Below are 24872 nucleotides of genomic sequence, written 5' to 3'. Positions count from 1 at the left end.
CTTTCCATTAGGCTAAAAGGACATAATATTTTACTTATTTTTTCAAGTATAGAAAATACTAGAATCTGCCTTTTTTTTATTTGTTTATTTTGGATAGAGACATAAACTAAGAAAGGAGAGAGGATAAAAGGGGGAAAAGAAAGGGTCGGGTGGGTTAAGCGCACATATCACGAAGCGCAAGCACCAGCCTAAGGATCCCAGTTCGAGCCCCCAGCACCCTACCTGCAGGGAGGGGTCAGTTCACAAGCAGTGAAGGAGGCCTACAGATGTCTATCTTTCTCTCCCCTCCCCCGTCTTTCTCTCCTCTCTCCATTTCTCTCTGTCCTATCCAACAATGATATCAATAACAACAACAACAATGATAAAACAATAAGGGCAACAAAAGGGAAAAAAGAGCCTCCAGAAACAGTGGATTTATGGTGCAGGCACCAGGCCCCAGCAATAACCCTGGAGGGGGAAAAAAGGAGGTGGGGAGGGAGAGACACCTGTAGCACTGCTTCACCATTTGTGAAGCTTCCCCTCCCAGAAGAAGGGAACCAGGAACTTGAACCTCAGTCCTTGCACATTGTAGCATGTATACTCTATCAAGGACACCACAGTCATGTCACTGGAATCTTACTTTTCAAATTATTCAGTTGAGCCAAACTATTATAATACCTTACTTGAGCTCTATTTGAAAAAATCTCCCCTTGTTTAATAGTTTTATGTTTAACAACTATTCAAGTCAACTAAAACTGCAGGAGGCAGTACAAGCATGATTCTCAACTTTTTTGTTTTGTTTTGGTTTGGTTTGGTTTTTGCCTCTCAGGTTGTCGCTGGGGCTAAGTGCCTGCACTATGAATCCACTGCTCCAGCAGCCATTTTTCTTTTTTTTTTTTTTTTTAATAGGACAGAGAAATTGAGAGAGATGGGGAAGATAGAAAGGCAACGAGAAAGACACCTGCAGACCTGCTTCACCACTCCCCGCAGGTAGGGGACCAGGAGCTCGAATCAGGATCCTTGCATGGGTCCTTGCACTTCGTACTATGTGCACTTAACACGGTATGCCACCACGTGAGCCCACAATAAAAATTTTTGGTAAAAAGACTTTACTTATTTTTACTTACGAGTATCTTAAATTTGTTTCCAACACTATCATTTTATTGAAGATATGCTGATATACAGGACTATTGTCACACATTTCCCTAAGAGAAATACATTTCAAAAGGCTAAAAGGACAGGAAGACAAAAGAAATAAACAAGACACAGATAATATGAATAGATCAACTGGACAGGTATGAAAGGGAAAATGAGACCCTAAGAACTTAAAGGTGAGACTACATATATAAAATGGAGAGCTATGGGAGCTGGGCGGTAGGGCAGGGTTAAGAGCATGTGGCTTTTTGCAAAGCGCAAGGACCAGCTGTAAGGATCTCTGTTGGGCCTAAACCTCCAACAGATCCGTCTCTACACCATCACTGGTCATCTCCAGCAGGAACATCATAAACCCTCTTATGGGCCACTACATGACCTTGCCCTCAATGTAGAACAACAATGGTATAAACTTCCCCACTCTCCAAAGAGAGGCTGGATCAATATACTCTGCCACCTGAGGAAGACTGGTCCTGAAGTGAGTGCAGCTTCAAATGTTCCTAGCTGGTGTACTGTACCAAAGTAAAACTCTGGGGTGAAGGGGGGGGGGGGAGTACAGGTCCTAGAAAAGGACAAAGGACCTAGTGGGGGATGTATTGTTATGTGGAAAAATGAGAAATGTTATGCATGTACAAGCTACTGTATTTACTGTCGACCGTAAAACATTAATCCCCCAATAAAGGGGAAAAAAATTTAAAAAAAAAAAAAAAAGAATACTCCTAGTTATGACCATGGAATGTGACCTCAGACTGACAGGGAAGCAGAGGTTACACAGGCTCCTGTGTTAAATACAGACAGGGGCCACAGGTCAGATCGATGGGGTTTTAAACTTAACTATATGTATGTACTTTTCCCATATTTGGGAATTACTCTCTGTCCTAATCCAGCCTTCTGGTACTAATCCCACCTCTAACACAATTCTCCCAGACAATACTTTTAGCCCACTTGCATGTTAGCTGTCCAGCCCAGGTAAAAATTAGTAAAGTCACCAGCCCCTTGGAATATACCTAAAATAGACTTCCTGGCTTCTTCCAACATGAAGACCCCAAACCTCACCTGCTATATTCTTACCTTTAATTCCTGATTATTAAATAATTCTGCTCTATATCTTAATTTTTTTCAGCCACCAAGTTGCAAATGGCACCATGACTCCAACCTGACTTCCCTGGGCAGACTAACTGACAAATGTGTTCTGGAGCCCTACCTCCCTAGAACCCAACCCCACTAATAAAAAACAGAAATAGGGGAATGGATTGACCAGTCAATGCCCATATCCAATGAAGAAGCAATTACAGAAGCCAGACCTTCCACCTTCTACATCCCATAAAAATCTTTGGTCCATACTTCCAAAGGGATAAAGAATAGGAAAGCTTCTAATGGAGGGGACAAAATACAGAACTCTGGTGGTGGGAATTGTATGGACTTGTACCCCTCTTATACCACAATCTCATCAATCATTATTAAATCGTTAATAAATTTTTTTTTAAAAAAATTGGGACAGAGTGAAACAATAGTAAACTCTTGGCTTATATCAACAGATCAGAGGATACAAACAGGAGTGGGGGAAGAGGGCTAAAAAATCAGATTATGGAGGTGAAGAGATAACATAATAGCCAGACCTTCCACCTTCTGCGTCCCACAATGACCTTGGGTCCATACTCCCAGAGGGATAGAGAATGGGAAAGCTATCAGGGGAGGGGATGGGATATAGAGATCTGGTGATGGGAACTGTGTGGAGTTATACCCCTCCTATCCTACGGTTTTGTTAATGTCTCCTTTTTAAAATAAATAAATAAAAAGATTACAATTCTGCTAAAAAAAAAAGTTGTGCCTGAGGCATCAAAAGTCCCAAGTTCAATCCCCATCACCACCTTAAGCCAAAGCTGAGCAGTGATCTGGTGAAAAAAGAAAAAAAAAAAGAAAGAAAGAAAGAAAGAAAGAAAGAAAGAAAGAAAGAAAGAAAGAGAGAGAGTAGATTAGAGTACTATGCCATGTGGTGGAGGAGGGATGTGTACTGGTATATATTTTGAAGAGATGATATTGTATCCCTGAGACAACAACTGTCTTGTAAAACATTTTCTCAGGGTTACGGGTGGTGGCGCACCTGGTTGAGCGCACATGTTAGTGTGCAAGGAGCCAAGTTCAAGTCCCCACTCCCCACCTGCAGGGGGAAAGCTTCACAAGTGGTGAAGCAGGGCTGCAGATGTCTGTCTCTCTCTGTCTCTCTGTCTCTGTCTCTATACATATACATATATATATCCCTTCCCTTTCAATTTCTAGTTGTGTCTATCCAGTAAATATTTTTTTAAAGTTCCTCAATTAAAACTTTTAAAGAGATTTTTTAAAAGATTGGGTACATTAATCCTTTCTTACATTTCATAGCCATCCCCCCACCTTTTTTTAAGCCAGAGCACTGGCTTATGGTAGTACTAGGACTTTGGGGCATCAGGCATTGACAGTCTCTGCATAATCATTATCTATTACCCCTTCCCTTGTCTATCCATAATATACAATTAACCTTTCTTTAACATAAAACTTGTCATTGCCTTCCAACAACCATGTCCAGCAGGGAAGCAATTACAGAAGCCAAACCTACAGAAGCCAAACCTTCCACCGTCTGTACCCCATAATGATCCCGGGTCCATACTCCCAGAAGGATAAAGAATAGGAAAGTTTCCAATGAATGGGAATGGAATGTGGAACTCTGGTGGTGGGAATTGTGTGGAATTGTACTCCTTATTCAACAGACTTATCGATCGTTATTAAGTCAACTTAGAAAAAAAGATAGGAAAACTTGATAGTCTGGGAGGTGGTTCAGTGAATAAGCAATGGACTCTCAAGCATGGTGTCCCAAGTTTAGTCTTTGTCATTGCATGTCCAGAGTGATGTTCTAGAATGTTCGTGTTCTCTCTCTCTCTCTCTCTCTCTCTCCCTCCACCCTTTTCTCACAAATAAATCTTAAGATAAATAAATACATATTTAAAAAATAACTTATCATGAATAGGTACTATATTTACCTCATCTATATTGCCAGAATACCTAATATTCATAATAACTGCCAGTTAAGAAATGCTTACTATGTGCCACACACAGCTCTAAGTGACAGTCATGTATTAACCCAGTTAATCTTCACAACTCTATGACATAAGAATTGACTATATCCACATTATAAATAAGAAAACTGAGTTAAGGAATAGCTGTGAGGTGTCCAGAGATACATAGCTAATGACTGATAGAGTCAGCTAAAAGATGAATTAGCCACAATACGCGGGAACCACATAACCCTAAGTCAGATGCCTCAAAAACAAAAGTATTTCTATCAATTATGTTTAAAAGTTTCTATCGATTATGTTTATTTCCCTTTTTGTTTTCAATGCATGTACTTTACTGGGTGCAGCACTGCCAGGCCACTTGGCTAAGGTGTCACTTGTGCTCATCAGTCTACATTCCTTGAACCAATGTCTACCCCACACCCTTTTTTATTCATAGACAAAGAGGCCATTTTTAATTTCATTTTCCTTAACTATGCTAGGATCAAGTTGAAACAGTATTCTAAAGAGCTCAACAGTACCTGAGCAAATTCATGCCCAAGTTTCTAGACAGAGATCCTCTCACTCTGGTATACAAGCAATTACAGCAAATCTGAGTCCCCTCAGTGAATTCTTCAATGCTTGCAATTAGTAGGACACCAGCTTAATAATTGCAAAGCTCACAAAGCATAGCTTCAGGAAACTAAGTACCAGAACGTTAGGTTGTTTGTTTTACCAGAGAATTGCTCAATTCTGGCTCATGGTAGTGCCAGGGATTGACTGTGGGACTTCAGCGCTCCAGGCATAAAAAGTCTTTTTCATATCCACTATGTTATCTTCCCAGTACCTAAGTATTAGGTTTTTAAGGAATTTCCTGTCCATTTAACAGTTTTCCTGTCTACACAACTGGAACTTTGGGATTTTTTTTTTTAATGTCTTAATAGAATACATACTGCTTTTATGAGTTAACATCAGACATGTTCCTACTGAAAACATTCAGACAAACTACAAATCACCAGGAACTTTTATTTTCATAACACAAAAGGAATTAATCAACTTTTATCAACTAGAGATGATTCCAATGAAAAAAAACCTAATAATATCACAAGTTTCTTCACAGTTTTGTTAATTTTGTTGTAAAACACTGATCATATAATTCATGGTTGACTAGCTCAACAGTTTCATGTCATTTAAGAGTAATAACCATAAGCTCACAAACACAAACAGAGAAAATACCTCAAGTTCCACCAAAGCTGCAGTCACTGCATCTGTTGCAAGAGCACCAGCCTGTAGCTTTTCAATTGCCTATAAAACCAAGGGGTCAGATTACTCTTTGAAAAGTGACAGGTTCTCAAACATACCAGAAATGTTTCAAAGACTCAGAATGTGAAAGACACTTAAGAGTTCGTGAAAAGTAATTACTAGTTCCATACCATAGTTTAAAACATAAAACTACTGTGGTTCAGGAGGTGGCATAGTGATAAAACTTTGGACTCTCAAGCATGAGGTCCTGAGTTAGATCCCTGGCAAAATATGTGCCAGAGTGATGTCTTGTTCTTTCTCTCTCCTCCTATCTTTCTCATTCATAAATAAATAAATAAATAAAATCTTTTTTAAAAAACTATATTTAGATTTAAAATAAGCAAGTGCTTGCTTGCATTCAGGATAATTTGTAAGAGAGATCATTTAATAGCATGCATGTGACCAGGTACTAATCCCTGTGTTCCAGCTCCAGTACTAGGAAAGCTTCATGAATGGTGGAGTGGTTGTGTCATATCTCTCCCTCCCTCCACTACACAATCTCCCAGTCCATTAGAGTCATTCTTTTAAATGGTACATACATGTAAACCAAATAAGAGAAAAAACATTTCAATATAATTAACATATTTGCATAAACAGTAATGGGAACTTTGCCTGAAAAGAATATGGTTAGAATAAAAACAAAAAATATTCTTTCAAGTTGACTCATGCTTCCACATTAGTTATTCAACAATTTAGCAAAACCTCAAAAGCCAAAAAAGTACAGCTAAGTATACGAAGCAAAGCTAAAACTCAAGAATGATAATGAATTTGTTATGATACAAACTATATACTGAAAAACAGAAGAGAAAGGCACAGGATACTCTCCCTATGGAAAGCATTCATTTTAATTCTTATTATTTTTTCTTCCCTTCATAAGAAGACGTATCAGCTGCTTCTGAGCTGCTTTCTATACCCATTTTATAGAACTCAATGCCTATGCAAAGATTAAAAGATACATGATTATGTGTCGACAATTGAAAAAACACGGACTTTACTCTGGGGAAAGAAGTAAAAGATCTAAGCATAATTTGGAAAATACAAAATACAAACCAGAATACACAAAAAGATGCCATAATATGAACAAAATAATTTAGTAGTCCAAACCACAAACTGCCTTACAAATCAAACCTTAAACTTTTTTAATATCAAGGCAGAAAGACACTTTATGACTATGATCAAAATGTTTCAGACATACATATGCAGTTCATACCTTCTGACAAGCACGTTTGCATACATGTTTATATTCCTTGGCTTTGGATTCAGAATGATAACCTGCACCTACAGTGAGGGGGAGATACAGTAATTGTTTATTAGCATAAAAATAAGAGTTGTTTTAATATCATATAAATAGTTTATACAAACTGGTATTCTATTAAAGTAATACTACTGGTCTACTGTATGGAACAAATTGCTCTTTGAGCTGGGAGATAACTCACCAGTAGAGCATGCACCTTACAATGTGAGAGGTCTGGCTTTGGAATCCAACATCATATTGGGGTGCCATAAAACCAAGGGAAGGGAACTGGGAAGGGCACACACAGTTAAGTACATACATTACCATGCACAAAGACTTGGTTTAAGCCCCTGGTCTCCACCTGCAGAAGGAAAGCTTCACAAATCATGAAGCAGTGCTGCTGGTATCTCTCTTTCTCCTCTTCTTCCTTCCATGTATGTATCAAATAAATAAAGTCTAAAAAAGTACTATCAAAAGAAAAAAGACCCAGAGCCCTACCCAAGGGAAAGAGAGAGGCAGGCTGGGAGAATGGATCAACCTGTCAATGCCCATATTCAGCGGGGAAGCAATTACAGAAGCCAAACCCTCCACTTTCTGCATCCCACTATGACTTTGGGTCCATACTCCCAGAGGGTTAAAGAACAGGAAAGCTATCAGGAGAGGGGATGAGATACAGAGATCTGGTAGTGGGAACTGTGTGGAGTTGTACCTCTCTTATCCTATGGTTTTGTCAATGTTTCCTTGCTGGGAAATTGTGCCGATGCAGTCACATCTGCCATGTTGTCCCCTCAGGCTACTGCTAGTTCCCGCGAGAGTTGGGACATTCTCGGAGTGCCCATTCAGCCATGTTGTGCCCTCAGGGCATTGTCTATATCCCCGCAATATTTGGAGTGCTTTGGTTACTGACTCCCCTCCCATTCTCATGAGAGTTATTATCCTATCCTGGAGTGCTATGGTTACTCCTCCCCCTTCCCATTCTTGCGAAAGCTACTCCTATTAAAGCCCTTCTTCTTCCGCATGTAGCTCTCTTGCCAGCGCTCACTCCGGTGTTCAGACGCAGGAAAGGTAACTGCGTGAGGCGGCCATTTTCGCTACCTCCACTCTAGCACCCAACTCTGAGGTGCCAGCGCAAATAAAGATTTGTGTTTCCTCTTCACTCCGGACCCTCTCTCTCTCATCTCCGTGGCCTGTGCACAACATTTCCTTTTTATAAATTAAAAAAAAAAAAAAGAAGCAAACAAACAAACTAGGGAAAGCTCCATAGGAAGTTTTCCCTCTCTCTGAAATTTAAAGAATGAAAAAGCCAGCCCAAGATTAGTAGGGAACTATTTCTGCATTCTTAAAGACCCAATGCTATACACACACACACACACACACACACACACACACACACACCAGTAGCATATTTCTCCACTATAAGTTTTTTCCCTGAACTTAAAAAAAAAAAAAAAAGATATTTGAGGACTATCTCAATACACATAGTGGATATGCAAAAAAAAAAAAACTTTCATGCCTAAGGCAAAGATTTCAGATTCAATGTCCAGCATCAGGCTGGAGCTTAGCAGTGCTTTGATAAAATAAATAAGTAAATTAGAAAAAAAAAAAATCAAGGTAAGCGCCCTAATAAGTGAAGATAACTAAATTTCTAACCAAAGCACTTTTTTTTTTTATTTATTCATTTATTTATTATTGGGTAGAGACAGAGAAATTTACAGGGGGAAGGGGAGATAAGGAGAGAGAAAGAGAGACATCTGCAGCCCTGTTTCACCACTTATGAAGTTTTTCCCCTGCAGGTGGGGGCCATGGACTTGAACCCAGATCCTTGAGCACTGTAATGTGTGTGCTTAACCAGGTGCACCACCAACTGGCCCTTCTACTCAAGCTCTTCAGCAAAGTTCTGAACCATCACACTCCAAAGGCTATACAGGGGTCCAAAATAAAGAAAGTTAAGAACTACATCCAAGGGTCAGAAGATAGCTCATTCAGGAGAAGACATGTCTTATCATGTACAATGCCCTAGAGTAGAGCCCACCATGGGTAACAACACTGTAGCTTCAGATGGTGAAGTCATGCTTTCTCCTCTCTTCTCTTACTCCCTTTCTCTATAAAATGTTAACAATGAAAGCACTGGTCCCCAGTAAAGCCACTCAGTGATGGTATCATGGACGAATCCCTAGCACCAAAAGAAAAAAAAAAAAAAGCCCTCTATCTCTTGACCTTACCGATCCTTATTTGGGTCTACACATGTATTCTAACATGAAATTACACTACCATGCAGCTATCAAGAACAATGAATCCACCTTCTCTGACCCATCTTAGACAGAGCTAGAAGGAATTATGTTAAGTGAGCTAAGTCAGAAAGATAAAGATGAGTATGGGATGATCCCATTCATCAACAGAAATTGAGTAAGAAGATCTGAAAGGGAAACTAAAAGCAGGACCTGACCAAATTGTAAGTAGGGCACCAAAGTAAAAACCCTGTGGTGAGGGGTAGACATGCAGCTTCCTGGGCCAGTGGGGGGTGGGAGTGGGCGGGAGGGATGGGTCACAGTCTTTTGGTGGTGGGAATGGTGTTTATGTACACTCCTAGCAAAATGTAGTCATATAAATCACTAGTTAATTAATATGAGAGGGGGAAAATCAATTGTATGTCTCAAAGTTTTTCAAAACACAAATTGAATCTTTTTAATATATAGGCTGTGTATTTGATATGCGGACTCTCTCAAAAGCCTAGACCAAGTAGATCAGAAGCATCCAATAGCACAGCTATATACAAGATACTGGGTACTGTACAGCAAACCATAACAAAAGGACTTTTCAAAGTTAACCCAATTAACAAATAATGTGATGATAACATTAACTATCGATTGTCTTTTTGAACCCTAAGACAGCAGGAACCTCACATCTCCACTATAGAGCCCCTACTTCCCCCAGTCCTGGAACCCTTGGATAGGGCCCACTTTCCCGTATGCCTCTCCCAATCCATCACAACCTAACCAACGCAACGACTGCCACCTCAACGTGTACTCAATAAAATTGAAGTACAAAGTGTTTAGTTTTTCTAATATTAAGCAGTCAATCTAGGTGGTGCAGAGATATTAGAAAAATCAATAACAGGGCAGAGGTAGATAGTATAATGGTTATGCAAAGAGACTCTCACAGCCTGAGACTCCAAAGTCCCAGGTTCAGTCCCCTGCACCACCATAAGCCAGAGCTAAGCAGTGCTCTGGGAAAAAAAGAAAGAGAAGAGGGAGTCGCGCAGCAGGTTAAGTGCACATGGCGCGAAGCAGGACCTGTGTAAGGATCCCGGTTCGAGCCCCTAGATCCCCATCTGCAGAGGAGTGTCTTCACAGGTGGTGAAGCAGGTCTGCAGGTGTCTGTCTTCCCCTCCTCTCTCCTTTTCTCTCTGTCCTAATAACGACGACAATAACTACAACAACAATAAAAAACAAGGGCCACAAAAAGGAAAACAAATAATATTTTAAAAAATAAAATCAAAATAAAATAATCTTAAAAGAAAAAAAACAAAGAAAGAAAAATCAATAACCTTTATATTCAAGTGACTGACATTCAGGCAAGTCTTGGGTAGTGCTAAAAAACAAAAATAGAGCTTTCTAATCTATATGTGCTAGGGTCTGGGGAAATAGTGTAATGGTTATGCAAGAAAAAAAAAAAAAGCCTGTCCATTAGGGAGGAGTCTTGGAGGCCCTAATTATACATTAAGCCAAGCTGGTTTAAACTCCTCTCAGTAGTTTGCCTCCTCTAGTGTGAATTCTCAAGGTAAGAAATAAAAGAACTATAATTACTTTCATCTCCAATTTACCCACTTAGTGCTTACCTGCATGGACCAACACAAAACCCCCACGTTTCTCTTTGTAGGACTGCTTTGCTTCCAACTCTTTGGTTGTTACTTTAACAGGTGAAAACTGAGATGATCTGGATGGCAGTCCTTCTCCAGAATTCATCCCCTTCTCCATGGTCATTCTCCGAGATTACCATCTTCTAATGGGAAAAGAGCATACTTCCACCCAAAAGTAATTGTGGGAGAAATCACCCTAGAGGAAGACATGCAAAGATGGTATGAATTTCTTTCCACCAACACATATAATGTACAAATTTAAATAAAGGTAACTTTTTTTTTCTTTTAAAAGTATTTATGAGAGAACCAGAATATGACTCTGGTACAAGCAATGCTTGGGGCTGAATTTAACAATCCAATGTTATCTATTATGCTACCTCCCCAGCACACACACACACACACACACAAAATCTTTCCTCCCTTCCTCCCCTCCTTCCTTCTTTCTTTCTTTATCCTTTACTCAATCTGGAACAGTAAAACTCCTAAAAATCATCAGAATTAAAAAAAAAAAGACAACTAGGTTCTTTCAATCATGAATAACATATTGAATTTGATCTTTCTTTTTTCTTTTTCCAATCTAACCATTTAATGAGTTAAGAAACCAAGACTCAGAGAGACAAAAACCAAATCACATGAAACATGTCTAGGTCTGTAACTAGGTATCAGAACTTGAAGATGAAGGGCTTTCCTGAAGAATACATCACAATAAATAAAGTCCCCCTCCCCATAGGTAACTTTTATGCCTTTTGCAGCGAGGTTTTTTGACTGGGGCTTCACAACCACACAAATCTGCTGCTCCTGGCAGACTTTTATTTTCTGATATAATATGAAAGACAGAGAAACAGAAAAAGGAAAGACAACATATTAATACCCCAATATTCACAAAGCTTCTTTCCCTTTCCAAGGTGCTCACATGTAGCCAGAGGCTCAAACCTGGGTCCTCACACATGGTAATGTGACTTTTACCATGTGAGATTAACTCCCAGCCCCTTAAAAATGCTACTATGTGGGGGCTGGGTGATAGCACACCAGGTCAAGTGCACATAGTACAAAGTGCAGACTGATGCAAGGATCCTGGTTCGAGCCCCCTGCGCCCCACCTACAAGGGGGGGGGCCGCTTCACAAGTGGTGAAGCAGGTCTGCAGGTGTCATTCTCTCCCCCTCTCCACCTCCCCCTCCTCTCACAATTTCTCTGTCCTATCCAACCACAGCAGCAACAACATTAATAATAACAGCAACAACAACAATGAAAAAAAAAAAGAGAGAGAGAGATGGTCTCCAGGAACAGTGGATTCGTAGTACAGGCACTAAGCCCCAGCGATTACCCTGGAGACAAAAAAAAAAAAAGCTACCATGTGTGAAGATCTGAGTTCAAGGCCACAATTCCCACCTGAGGGGGCAGTGAACACTGGAAATTGCTGCAGGTGTCTCTCTTTCTCCCTCTTTATCTCCCCCTAACTCCTCAATTTTTTGTCTCTATAAATTAAAAATAATAAGAATAAAGTTAGTTAACTGGCCATCATCATCAAAACAGCCTGGTACTGGAACACAAATTGGCATACAGACCAATGAGAACAGAATTGAAGGCCCAAAACTAAACCCCCACACCTATGGACATCTAATCTTTGATAAAAGGGCCTAAAGTATTAAATGAAGAAAGGAGGCTCTCTTCAATAAATGGTGCTAGGAAAACTGGGTTGAAGCATGCAGAAGAATAAAACTGAACCATTTTATCTCACCAGAAACAAAAATTAACTCTCCAAATGGCTCAAGGACCTGGATGTTAGACCAGAAACTATCAAATACTTAGAAGAAAACATTGGTGGAACACTTTCCCACCTAAACCTCAAGGACATCTTTGATGATACAAACCCAATTGCAAGGAAGATTAAAGCAGAAACAAATCCAACGGGACTACATCAAATTGAAAAGCTTCTGCACATCCAAAGAAACTATCACACAAATAAAGAGAGCCCTCACAGAATGGGAGAAGATCTTCACATGTCATACATCAGACAAGAGACTAATCAACAAAATATACAAAGAGCTCAGCAAACTTAGTAACAAAAAAGCATATGACCCCATCCAAAAATGGGCAGAGGATATGAACAGAACATTCACTACAGAAGAGATCCAAAAGGCTAACAAACACATGAAAAATTGCTCCAGGTTGCTGATTGTCAGAGAAATGCAATTAAAGACAATATTAAGATACAACCCCACCCCTGTGAGAATGGCATACATCAAAAAGGACAGCAGCAACAAATGCTGGAAAGGCTACGGGGATAGAGGAACCCTTCTGCACTGCTGGTGGGAATGTAAATTGGTATTAATATTAATCCTATTAATCTGTAGTCATATAAATCACTATTTAATATGAGAGGAGAAAAATTGATTCAATGTTTCAAACTTTTTACTGCACAAACCATAGGCTGAGTATTTGATATGTTGACTCTCTTAAAAGCTTAGACCAGGTGGTCTGGGAGGTGGCACTGTGGATAAGGCATCGAACTCTCAAGCAATAGGTCCTGAGTTCAAACCCCGGCAGCACATATGCCAGAGTGACGTCTGGTTCATTCTCTCCTCCTATCTTTCTCATGAATAAATAAAATCTTAAAAAATAATAAAATAAAAATAAAAGCTTAGACCAGGAAGAATAGATGCAACTGGTGGCACAGCTATATACAAATAATGTCAAAGGACATAAATTATGGTGATGTTGTGTATGATACAGCAAATCCTAACAAAGGGATTTTTCAAAGTTAACCCAATTGCCAAATAGGATGATTATAGCAATAACTATCTACTGCCTTTTTTTTTTCTACTACCTTCTTAAACCCTAAGACAGCAGGAACCTCCCACTTCCTCTATAGAGCCTATTATTTCCCCAGTCCTGGAACCTCTAGAGTGGAGCTCACTTTCCTGCATGCTTCTCTCAATTCATACCAAATGATATCGCATCTGCTATTCCCAATTTAATCAATGCAGTGAGTACCACCTTGGTATGCTTCACTTTAGACTGTGTCCAGAGATGTCAAGCATGGAATGTCAACCCATTACTCGGGTGAGACCTTTCCTTTCCTTTCATAGGATTCTCTAATTCCATGCCAGGTGGTTCACTTCCCAACAAAGTCTCAAAACCTAGATATAGGCCAGATCCCATAAGATACGGCATATGTTCACATGCATCCATAAATTAGGACAAAATATATACCTGAAAGCAAAAGTACACAATAGTCTACAGTGAGTCAGTATGAATTTCATAATGAAATAGTGTTGACTGAGACTTAGATACCCTCCCCACCTATTTCCTATTATACTTCCCTCACTCACTCCCAAGCAATCCTTATCAAAGCAAGGACTGCAAAAGCTGAATAAAGGCAAGAGACTGGCATACTTTAACTATGACTCTTTAGTCACTATCAGGCCACCCCATTAGTTGGGACCCTAATCAGGGAGTCCTGAGACTCCCAAATAAGATATGATGGGCCTAGATCTCAAATAAATCCCTCTCTCCATTGTTACAGGTCATCTATATCAGGAACAACAAAATAGACCCCTTTGTGGACCGCCAAAGGACCTTGCCCTCAGCTTGGATCAACAATGGTAGAGAATGTTCCATCCCCTGAACGAAGGCTGGACAACATATTCTATTCTACACCTGAGGAAGATGGGTCCTGATATTGGGGCAGCTTGGAATGTTCCTACTCATGACCACAGATTGTGAAGTCAGATCTACAGGAATGCAGAGGTCACATAGGCTCCTAAGCTGAATATGGGCCCCAGATCACATCAAATCAATGGGGTTTACAGTCAACAATATTTATACCCCTTTCCCATATTTGGGAGCTATTCTCTTCCCAGATTCAGCTTTCTGGTCCTTTTTCCAACCATGACATCATCTCCCCAGACAATAACTAGAATCCACCTGCATATCAGATTTCAGGCTCAGGGGGAAAAAAAAATAGCATAGCCACAGGCCCTTTGGAATATAACTAAAATATGCCTATTAGCTATCTACAGAACGGAGACACCCCCCACCAACTCTTCTGCACTACTCCTGGTTCCAGATGCAGCATGATGACAACCAGATTTCCCTGGACAGACAACCCCACCAATGTGTCCTGGAGCTCCGATTCCCCAGAACCCCACCCCACTAGGGAAAGAGAGGCAGGCTGGGAGTATGGATCAACCTGTCAATGCCCATGTTCAGTAGGGAAGCAATTACAGAAGCCAAACCTTCCACCTTCTACATCCCACAATGACCTTGGGTCCATATTCCCAGAGGGTTAAAGAATAGGAAAGCTATCAGGGGAGGGGATGGGATACAGAGTTCTGGTGTTGGGAACTGTATGTAGTTGTACCTCTCTTATCCTATGGTTTTGTCAGTGTTTCACTTTTATAAATAAATAAAATAAATAAATAATAAAAAGCTACCATGTGTGAGGATCTGAGTTCAAGGCCACAATTCCCACCTGAGGGGGCAGTGAACACTGGAAATTCCTGCAGATGTCTCTCTTTCTCCCTCTTTATCTCCCCCTTCCTCCTCAATTTTTTTGTTTCTATAAATTAAAAATAAGAAGAAAGTTAGTTAACTGGGTAACACAAAATAAAAAACTAGAACTTAACAGGTTCAATACCTAGTACTTACATCTCTTTGTCCAGACAGTACCTGTCTAAAAACATATAAACAACATAAATGTAAAAGAGATCGGGTGGTGGTGCACCTTGTTAAATGCACATGTTAGAATGCCCAAGGACCCAGGTTCAAGCCCCCGGCCCCCACCTGCAGGGTAAAAGCTTTGCAAGTGGTGAAGCAGTGCTGTAGATGTCTCTGTCTATCTCCCTATCACCCCCTCCCTCTCAATTTCTGGCTGTCCCTATCCATTAAGTAAGCATTTTTTAAACACTAATAAATTTTTAAAAACAAATAAAAATAAAAAGATTTCACAGAGTTCAAACATATTTTATCTTACTTATTTGACCAGAACACCACTCGTCTCTGACTACTATTGGTACCAGAAATGGATCTGCATGTGTGAGGTACAAGAAACGATACTGGATAGCCAATATCTTTTTGAAGAATGCACAAAGAAACACAAACAAATGAGAAAACACAAGTAGAATCTGAACTGGAATTGGCATACTGCACTCAGGAGTGGGGTGGGGGGAGAATACAGGTCCAAAAAGGATAACAGAGGACCTAGTGGGGGTTGTATTGTTATATGGAAAACTGGGAAATGTTATGCATTAACAAACTATTGTATTTACTGTTGAATGTAAAGCATTAATTACCCAATAAGAAAATTAAAAAAAAGAAAGAAACACAAACAAAATGAAATCTTTCTAATTATCATTGTCCATTACCATGAACTGATGTAACCATTTTGACAAGAAATTTGACAAGTAAATATCAAGAATCCTATAATGTGTAATTTTGTATAGACTATGTATCCAGAAATACTCTGTGCATGAACTAGAATACACAACACAAATAACAATACCAAGAATACCTCTTACAGACTGGGAGCCTCAGGGAAAAGGATATTTGTAAGATTCCACCACTCTAAGGTGAACTTTTTCATTCTTTTCATTTCAGATAAAGTAGAAGAAATGCCACTGCACCATTCCAAATCTACTGAGCTTCCCCTCAGTGCCAAGGTAATGTCTGGGTTCCACCCCCAGGTCTTGCACATGGTAGGAATTCTCAAGAGTGTTTTATTTTGCAACTTCTGTAATGACACTTTTTTTTCTTTAAGCCATTTAGAAAATGACCACATGTCCTGTTTGCCCCCAATATTGATGTATTTTGTTCTCAGTTTAGTCTTTTAAAAACAACTGAAAGAAAATTAGAGAAACCACCCACATCACAGCAAAAGACTGTTAGAGAAATCTAGTCCTTAAGCTACAACAATTAAAGAATGAAGCATTTGCTGCTCTTAACATCAAGACATCAATAATTTCATGCCTTATCAAATGAACTCCCAACACATACTTATTTCATCTTTGACCCAATAATTCAACTCCTGAGAACACTTTCTATCAAAATAACTTTAGACACAAAAAGGTAGTATGTCTTCTATGCTGCTTAAATAGGATAATTTAAAGAAACAAAAATGTGGGAGCAACCTAAATGTCTAAAAGAGAGAAAAGGTTAAGAAAATGACAATCTATGTCATTTATGGTCAACTGGTTTTCAGCCAGGGTGCCAAGACTATTTAACGAGGGAAAGAATAGCCTCTCCACCCAATAAAGGTAGGGAAATTGGACAACTATATGCAAAACAATGAAGTTGAACTCTTTATAACATATGTAACAATTAATTCTACAAAGATCAAAATCTAAAAAGCTGGGGTCAGGCAGCAGCTCACGAGGTATAAAGTACATATTATCATGTGCAAGTATCATGTTCATGACTCTGGTCCCCCTCTACCAGGGGAGAGCTTCACAAGCAGTGAAGCATTTCTGCAGTTTTTCCTTCTCAATTTCTCTGTTTCTATGAAAAGAAAACACAAAATGAGAGATCATGATAAGAAATATATATATATATATATACTACAAGCCACAAAATAGATGAGACATATCCAGACTATGCATGAAACTCATTCAAATTTAAAATAAACAATTCAACTTTAAAAAGTGCAAAGAAATTAAGTGGGTGTTTGTCCAAAGGTATACAGTGAGGTTTAAAATTATCAGTTGTGGGGAAATGCAAACCTAAACCACAGTGAGACACCACTTCACAACCAACAGGACAACTGTGACCCCTAGGGAGATGGTTTAGCAGCCAGAGTCCCCTTATTCTATTCCTGCACCACATATGCTGGAGCAGTACTCTGATCTCTCTAAACCCTCTTAACAGATTTTTTTTTTCCTTTTTCTTTTTCTTTTTCTTTTAATGACAATCAGGTGGCCTAGGAAGTGGCTTAGCAGTAAACCTCTGGACTATCAAGCATAAGGTCCTGATTTTGATCTCCAGTACCACATATGCCACCAATGATGCTCGGCCTCCTCTCTGCCCTCAGTAAATCTCTTTTCGCTGTCAAAAAGGTGGCACAGTAGAAAAGGTGCTGGACTCTCAATCTTAAGATCCTCGGATTTGTTTCTGAGAAAGAGAGAGCCATCACTCTGGCACAGGTGATGCTGGAGACAGAACTCAGGACCCCATGCCTGAGAGTTTAATGCCCCATCCACTAAACCAACTCCTAGCCACCCAGTAAATCTTTAAAAAAAAAAAAAAAAAAAGTGGGCTGGGGAGATAGCATAGTAGTTGTGCAAAAAATATTTCCATGCACCAAAGGTATCCCATATTCAATCCCTGGCAACACTATACGCCAGAACTGAGCAGTGCTCTGGTACATAATAATAATAATAATAATAATAATAATAATAATAATAATAATAATATGGTGATGATGTGTGGTGCAGTGAATAAAGCATGAGGTCCCCAGTTCAACCCCTGGCACCATATATGACACAGAAATGCTGTGATTCTTTCTCTCTCTCTCTCTCTCTCTATCTATCTCTAAATAAGTAAATGAATCCTTAAAATGCTGAGGGCCAGGTGATGGCTCAACCAGTTGTGTGTACATGTTACAGTGTGAAAGAACCCAAGTTCAAGCTCCCAGTCCCCATCTGCAGCTTCATGAGTTCATGAAGTAGTATCTCTTTGTCTCCCTCTTTATTTCCCCTTCCCCTCTCAATTCCTTTCCGTATCTATCCAATAAATAAAATATTCCAAAAAAAAAAAATGCAATGAGTAATAGTAAGGATATGAAAAAATCAGAGCCTTCATATCCTGCCACTGCAAATTGCTTTGAGAAAATATCTGGCAGTTTCTCAAAAAGTTAAGATTTACAGACACAGGCATGTTGGAGAAAAAGTAACCCTGATACACTGATGACAGTAATGCAAATTGGTACAGATCCTATGGAAAGTTCTTGAAAATCTAAAAACGGAATTACCTTATGATCCAACAATACCACTCCTAGGCATACATCCAAAGGACATGAAAACACTAGTTCAAAAGGATATATGAACCCTTTCGTTCATAGCTGCAGTCAAAATACAAAAGCAAGCAAGTGCCCAATTTGAGATATGTATTCAATAAAATACTACTCTGCAATTAAAAAAATAAAATAAAAATGAAGACTGTAGATACGGGTCACTTGGCTAGTGTGTTGCTTTGTCATGCTCAAGACCCAGGTTCAAGCCTGGCCCCCACTACACTGAAGGAAGCTTTGGTGCTATGTTTATATCCCCCCCTCTCTCCCCTCCTCCCTCCTCTCCCCTCTTTTGTCTTCTCTTCCTTTCTCATTCCCTCTCCCCAACACCCTCTGTGATTCTAGTTTTTAAAAAGGGGGGTATGAAGGTGGTAACAATTGGTTGAACACATGCATTATAGTGCACAAAGACCGGGGTTCAAGCCCTTGGTCCCACCTGCAGGGGGGGAAGCTTAATGAGCAGTGAACACAGCACTGAAGATGTCCCTCACCCTATCTCCCCATTTCCTCTCAATTTCTCTCTGTCTCTATCCAAAATAAACAATTAAGTATTTTTTCTTTTTTTGTTAGTTTGGTTTTTGTTACCAGAGCACTGTTCAGCTCTGGCTTAACGGTGGTATGGGGGGGATTGAACCTGGAACTTTGGAGCCTCAGGCATGAGAGTCTGTTTGCATAACCAATATGCTATCTACTCTTCCACCCAAATAATAAGTTTTTTTTTTTAAGGTGAGATTGTATCATTTGAAACAAAATGAATGGAACTAGAGGTAATTTTGCTAAATGAAGTAAGAGAGGACTGGGGAAGACACCATAATGGTTAGGCAAAAAGACACTTGTTGCTGAGGCTATGAAGTCTCAGGTTCAATCCCTAGCACCACCATAAACCAGAGTTGAGCAGTGTTCGGATAATAAATAGGTAAAGCACAGCTACCAGATGGTTTTGCTATTATGTGGAACATATATGAAAAAAAAAAAAAAAAAGCAACTATCTCCTGGACTTTGGCTTGTTATTTATTCATTTATTTATCTATGAGAGAATAAAAGCATCATTCTGGCACATGTGAATCCAGGCATTGAACTCAGGACCTCATTCACACAAGTTCAGTGCACTATCCACATTGGTTCCCAGGCAGCACCCCTGGAATTTTATGGTTTTGTAAAACATCAGAGCAGTAATAAAAAGCGATAAAACATAAAATGAATCTCTCACACACATACACCAGAGCACTGCTCAGATCTGGTTTGTGGTGTTATGATAGATTGAACCTGAGACTTTAGAGCTTGAGGCATAAGAAGTCTTTTTGCATATCTACTATACTATCTCCTCTGCCCTACAATTCAGTAAATATATTAAGAACCAGAGAATTTTACGGTTTAAAGAAGTGGAGTTTATGATATGTGACTTATATTCCTCCAAAAAAAAAAGTGTTTTGTTAAGGTATTTATATACACACTATTTTTATTTATTTTTCCCACAACACTGCTCAGCTCTAAATTATGGTGTTGCAGAGGACTGAACCTGCGACCTCAGAGACTCAGGTGTGAAACTCTTTGCATAACCATCAAGACATATTAATCAAACAGGTTAAAAAATATGCTAAAAATTGTTTAGAAAAATCAAAGTGCTGAGTTAGCAGAACTATAGGTGACCTTTTATATATATATTCTGAAATTGTCCAGACATTCTCTAAACAGCATGCACAGCTTTTTATATGTGAATTTAAAACCTTTTTTACTTTTAAGTTTCTGGGTTTTTTTTCATTTTTAATGGTTATTGGATAGAGACAGGGAGAAATTGAGAGGGGAGAGGGAGATAGAGAGGGAGAGAGACAGAGACATCTGCAGCTCTACTTCACCACTCCTGAAGCTTCCCCCTGCAGGTGGGAACCAGGGGTTTGAACCTAGAGCCTTGAGCGCTGTAGTGTGCGCTTAACAAAGTGCGCCATTGCCTGGGGCTTGAATCCAGGTCCTTGTGCACTGTAATGTGAGTGCTTAACCAGGTGCATCACCACCTGGCTCCCATACATGCATAACATTCCCCAGTTTCCCATAAACTCCCAAAAAGCTTTATTTAAAACAAAAAAAAAAAAAAAAAGAGGACCATAATGGTTATGCAGAGATTCTGAAGTCCGTGGTTCAATGCCCTGAACCATCATAAGCCAGAGTTCATTAGTGCTCTAGTTAAAAAAAAAAAAAAAAGTAACTGCTTATTTTAAAAGGAAAAGATGGGGGGATAACATAATGGTTACACAAAAGTCTTTCTTTTTATATATATTTTATTATTATTAAACCAGAGAACTGCTCAGTTCTGGCTTATAGTGGTATTGGGTATTGAAGCTGAGACTTCAGATTTTCAAGAATAAAGAATAAAAGTCTCTTTGAATAACCCTCATGCTATCTACCCAGCCCAAACAAAAGTTTCACACTTCAGCCTGAGGCTCTGAAGTCCCTGCTGACGCCCAGGTTCAGTAGAGAATCAATTACAGAAGCCAGACCTTCCACCTAATGGTTATGCAAAGAGACTCTCATTCCTGAGGCCCCAAAGTCCCAGGTTCAATCTCCCGCACCATCATAAGCCAGAGCTGAACAGTGCTCTGGGAAAGAAAGAAAGAAAGAAAGAAAGAAAGAAAGAAAGAAAGAAAGAAAGAAAGAAAGAAAGAAAGAAAGAAAGAAAGAAAGAAAGAAAGAAGGAAAGAAAGGAAGGAGGAACGAAAGAAAGAAAGAAAGAAAGAAAGAAAGAAAGAAAGAAAGAAAGGAAGAAAGAAAGGGAAGGGGACCAGGAGGACTCAGGTTCAAGAACCCGGTCCCCCCCACCACCGCGAGTGGTGAAGGAGGGCTGCAGGTGTCTCTCTGCTCTCCCGCTAGCTTCCCATCCTCTCTCAACTTGTCTCTACCCACACCCAATAATAAAAAATATATGGGAAGGATGGAAGGATGGAAGGAAGGAAGAAAGGAAAGAATGAAGGAAGGGAGGAAGGAAGGAAGGGAGGAAGGAGGGAGCAGTGACTAGAGCACTTGGCTTAGGATCACGTGGCTCTGCGTCCAATCCCAGGCACCGCATGTACCAGATGGCTCTAGTTAATATATAAATCTTAAAAAAAAAAAAAAGAAGAAGAAGAAGAAAGAAGAAGAAAAGAAAGGAAAAGAAAAGAAAGGAAAATGAAAGAAAGAAAAGAAAGAAAAAGAAAAGGCAAAGTAAAACACAAGCCCTAAGCACATATCAGCCGATCTGATGTGGAAGGAAGGGGTGTCCTAAGACTGAGAGATGGGGTTTTAGCGGTGGGTGAGGTGTGCTGACATATTATTTTGGCGATGCGAAACTGTACCCAAGACAGCTGTCTTGTCAAACAAAAATTTCCTCAGGGTGAAATTCTTTCTCTTAAATGCCTAATCTCAGTCACAATGTCACCTAAATACTCTCCATTCCCAGGCTGACTTAAATTGAACTCCCTCCTTCCTGAAACACGTGCCATCTTAGATTCAGGGCACCTCCAGCTTGTTTTCCATCCCCCTCTGCTTTCAACGCCCCTCCTGCTGCTGCTACTGCTGCTGCTGCTCCACCTCCACGGGAGGAAATGCTCCAGCCCCGGGGGACTCTTTAGAGGCCGCAGTGACACCACGGGGCTGCCTTGGCCCCGACAGATCACCCAGCATTAAGTCGTACACTCTCCGGTTGCTGTGAAACCCAGATCAGCCACTGCAAAAGCAAGTGAAGGGCATCGAGGACTCCCGCGGCCGCGCGCGCGCAGAGAGATACGGTCGGTCCCTTCCCAGGAGGGGAAATGAGAGCGCCGAGCTGAAGCCCAGGCGAGGAGGCAGCCGCCACGAGCCCCACGCGTGACCAAAGGGACGACGACGTCCTGGGTTCCCTCCTTCAGCAACGCCCTAGAGATGCATCTTGCATGCCGCCCCCCGTCCGACCCAGAAAGGCCACCCCAGATAGAGCGCACGGCGCCGGGGCACAAGCAAGCGGCAAGGCAGCGGCAGTGGCGCGGACAGCGTGAGAAAAAGGGACACTCACCCGCGTCAGTCCCGAAGCTCAGAGTACCGGAAGTAGTCACCCACCCGTTGCCACGGTGAGGAAGCGGGGCTGACGTCAAGCATTGCCACTGGGCTTTGGCGTAATCACGCTCCCGGAAGCATCCGCCCACGCAGCGTTCTGACTCCGCCCTCTGCACCCGAGCTGTTCACCTGGACGTGGAGGTGCTGAACGTCACCTGAGGCGGCTTCGTTTTGAGCTGCGCAGGCGCCTTCGACTACCCAGCTCAGTCCGCGTTTTAGTGAACCAGACGCGTGGTTTCATTGATCCGACTGGCAATGTGGTGTAGAATGAAATCAAAGTCGCCATCGATGCAGCTGTCACTTAAAAGCTTAAATGACATTTAAGCTTTTAAGTGACAGCTGCATCGATGGCGACTTTGACATTTAAGGTGTCATTTAATCTTTGCAGCCCCGGCGCCCCCACAGTAGGAAAAGATTCATTCTGTCTGAGCTGAATTTGGCTGATGGAAGACAACCTTGCCTGGGGGAGAATGAAAGTGCCCTTTCTTTGATCATCTGACATCTACGACTGACACCCAGGAACAATAAGCCCTCTAGTGTTTTCTTGTAACAATTAACATGGGTCATTTCACTCATAAACACATATAAACTTCCTTTTATCACCTTTATTTATTGGATAGAGACAGCCAGAAATCGAGAGGGGGAGAGACAGAGAGACACTTGCAGCACTGCTTCACCACTTGCAAAGCTTTCCCCCTGCATGTGGAGGCCGGAGGCTCTAACCTGGGTCCTTACGCATTGTAATACGTGTGCTCAACCAGGTGAGCCACCACCCAGCCCCGCTACACATATAAACTTTCTTGTGTTCAGTAGTAATTCAAAGTTGAGTTCTCAAAGTATGGTCCTCAGACCAATTGCTGTGCTCGTATTAGAAATGAGAATTCTGGGGCCTGGTCAAGTCTCACCTGGTTGACCGCACATGTCGCAATGAGCAAGGACCTGGGTTCAAACTCCCAGTCCCCACCTGCAGGGGGAAAGCTTTGCTAGTGGTGAAGTGGTGCGGCAGGTGTCTCTCTGTCTCTCTCCCTCTCTATCTCCCCCTTCCCTCTCGCTTTCTGGCTGTCTCTATTCAATAAACAAAGATTTTTTTAAAAATTTAAAAAAAAAGAAATGAGAATTATAGACATTACCCAATTGGTACATAACATGTAACATAAAATTAACCTTTGGGACTGGGAAACGAGAAATGCTTTTAACAAGTCTTCTAAGTGATTCTGATTCATGGTAAGCTGAAGAATGACTAAACTAAATGAACTTTCTCTTCTGAGAGGGAGGGTGAGGGAAGAAATTTCTCAGAAGAGATGAACTAAGAATTTGTCTATAGCACTCAAGAGTCAGAAAGTCAGTTTGGGGCTGATAATGGAATGAGATCTATAGTATGCCCCTTCTGGGTATCCCAAAAAAAGGATGATAATTTTGAAGAAGACTTCTTAGCTACTAGTCATCCCAAATGCATTGTAAATAACTTTTACTATCTTTTTTTCTTTTTTATATTTATATTACAGAATTACATGTTGACAAGGGGTTGAGTCCACACCGTTCACACCACCAGAGTTCCGAATCTTCACTCTCCCCACTGCAATCCACCACAGTTCCCCTAAAGTTGTAGACATGGGCCAACCATCTTCTCTACAACTATCTGTCCACACTTATACAAAGTTGCTCCTTCTGTTCCTGATTCAATCCTCTCTTTCCCTCTTAACCATTCATGACATTATAACTACCTCCATATGTCCCTCTCCTTTTCCTTCTCTCTGTCTGGGTGCTGATGGAGCTGGAGTACAGAGTCCTCTTATCTTCATCCTATCACTTTTCCCCTGTTGGGAGTATGGGTCAAGGTTTTTGTTGGGTTTTTTTTAATTATTTATTTATTTTCCCTTTTGTTGTCCTTGTTGTTTTTCATTGTTGTTGTAGTTATTATTGATGTCGTTGTTGTTGGATAGGACAGAGAGAAATGGAGAGAGGAGGGGGAAGACAGAGGGGGGAGAGAAAGACAGACACCTGCAGACCTGCTTCACCACCTGTGAAGTGACTCCCCTGCAGGTGGGGAGCCGGGGGCTCTAACTGGTATTCTTGTGCAGGTCCTTGCGCTTTGCACCACGTGCACTTAAGCCACTGCACTACCTCCGACTCCCGGATCAAGGTTTTTTATGGGGAGCAGAAGGTTGGAGTTCTGCCTTCTGTAGCTGCTTCTCTGCTGAGTGTGGGCGTTGACAGGTCGATCCATACCCCCAGCCTGTTTCTGTCTTTCC

The 24872-nt window shown here is 40.7% G+C and overlaps 1 protein-coding gene across 5 annotated transcripts in view; it reads right to left on the bottom strand.

Moving 5' to 3' along the window:
- The window catches only part of LOC132536679 (threonine aspartase 1-like), a 33592-nt gene extending 10894 nt beyond the window's left edge, over positions 1–22698 (bottom strand). For 3 of the 5 annotated variants that reach the window (XM_060184841.1, XM_060184837.1, XM_060184840.1), the window contains exons 1-4: positions 22580–22698; positions 10535–10751; positions 6673–6740; positions 5397–5465 (exon numbers count right to left, since the gene is read on the bottom strand). In XM_060184841.1, coding sequence (XP_060040824.1) covers positions 5397–5465; positions 6673–6740; positions 10535–10679 — 282 coding nt within the window. In that variant the 5' untranslated portion in view covers positions 10680–10751; positions 22580–22698. Of the gene's footprint in view, positions 1–5396; positions 5466–6672; positions 6741–10534; positions 10752–11945; positions 12026–15030; positions 15119–22579 lie in introns of those variants that run through there. The other 2 variants (XM_060184838.1, XM_060184839.1) reach the window with 2 other exon arrangements.
- Positions 22699–24872: the final 2174 nt, after the last annotated feature.

The sequence above is a fragment of the Erinaceus europaeus genome, unplaced genomic scaffold, assembly GCF_950295315.1.
Source record: "Erinaceus europaeus unplaced genomic scaffold, mEriEur2.1 scaffold_826, whole genome shotgun sequence".
NCBI classification, from domain to species: domain Eukaryota; kingdom Metazoa; phylum Chordata; class Mammalia; order Eulipotyphla; family Erinaceidae; genus Erinaceus; species Erinaceus europaeus.
This window is presented reverse-complemented; position numbering and strand designations above follow the sequence as displayed.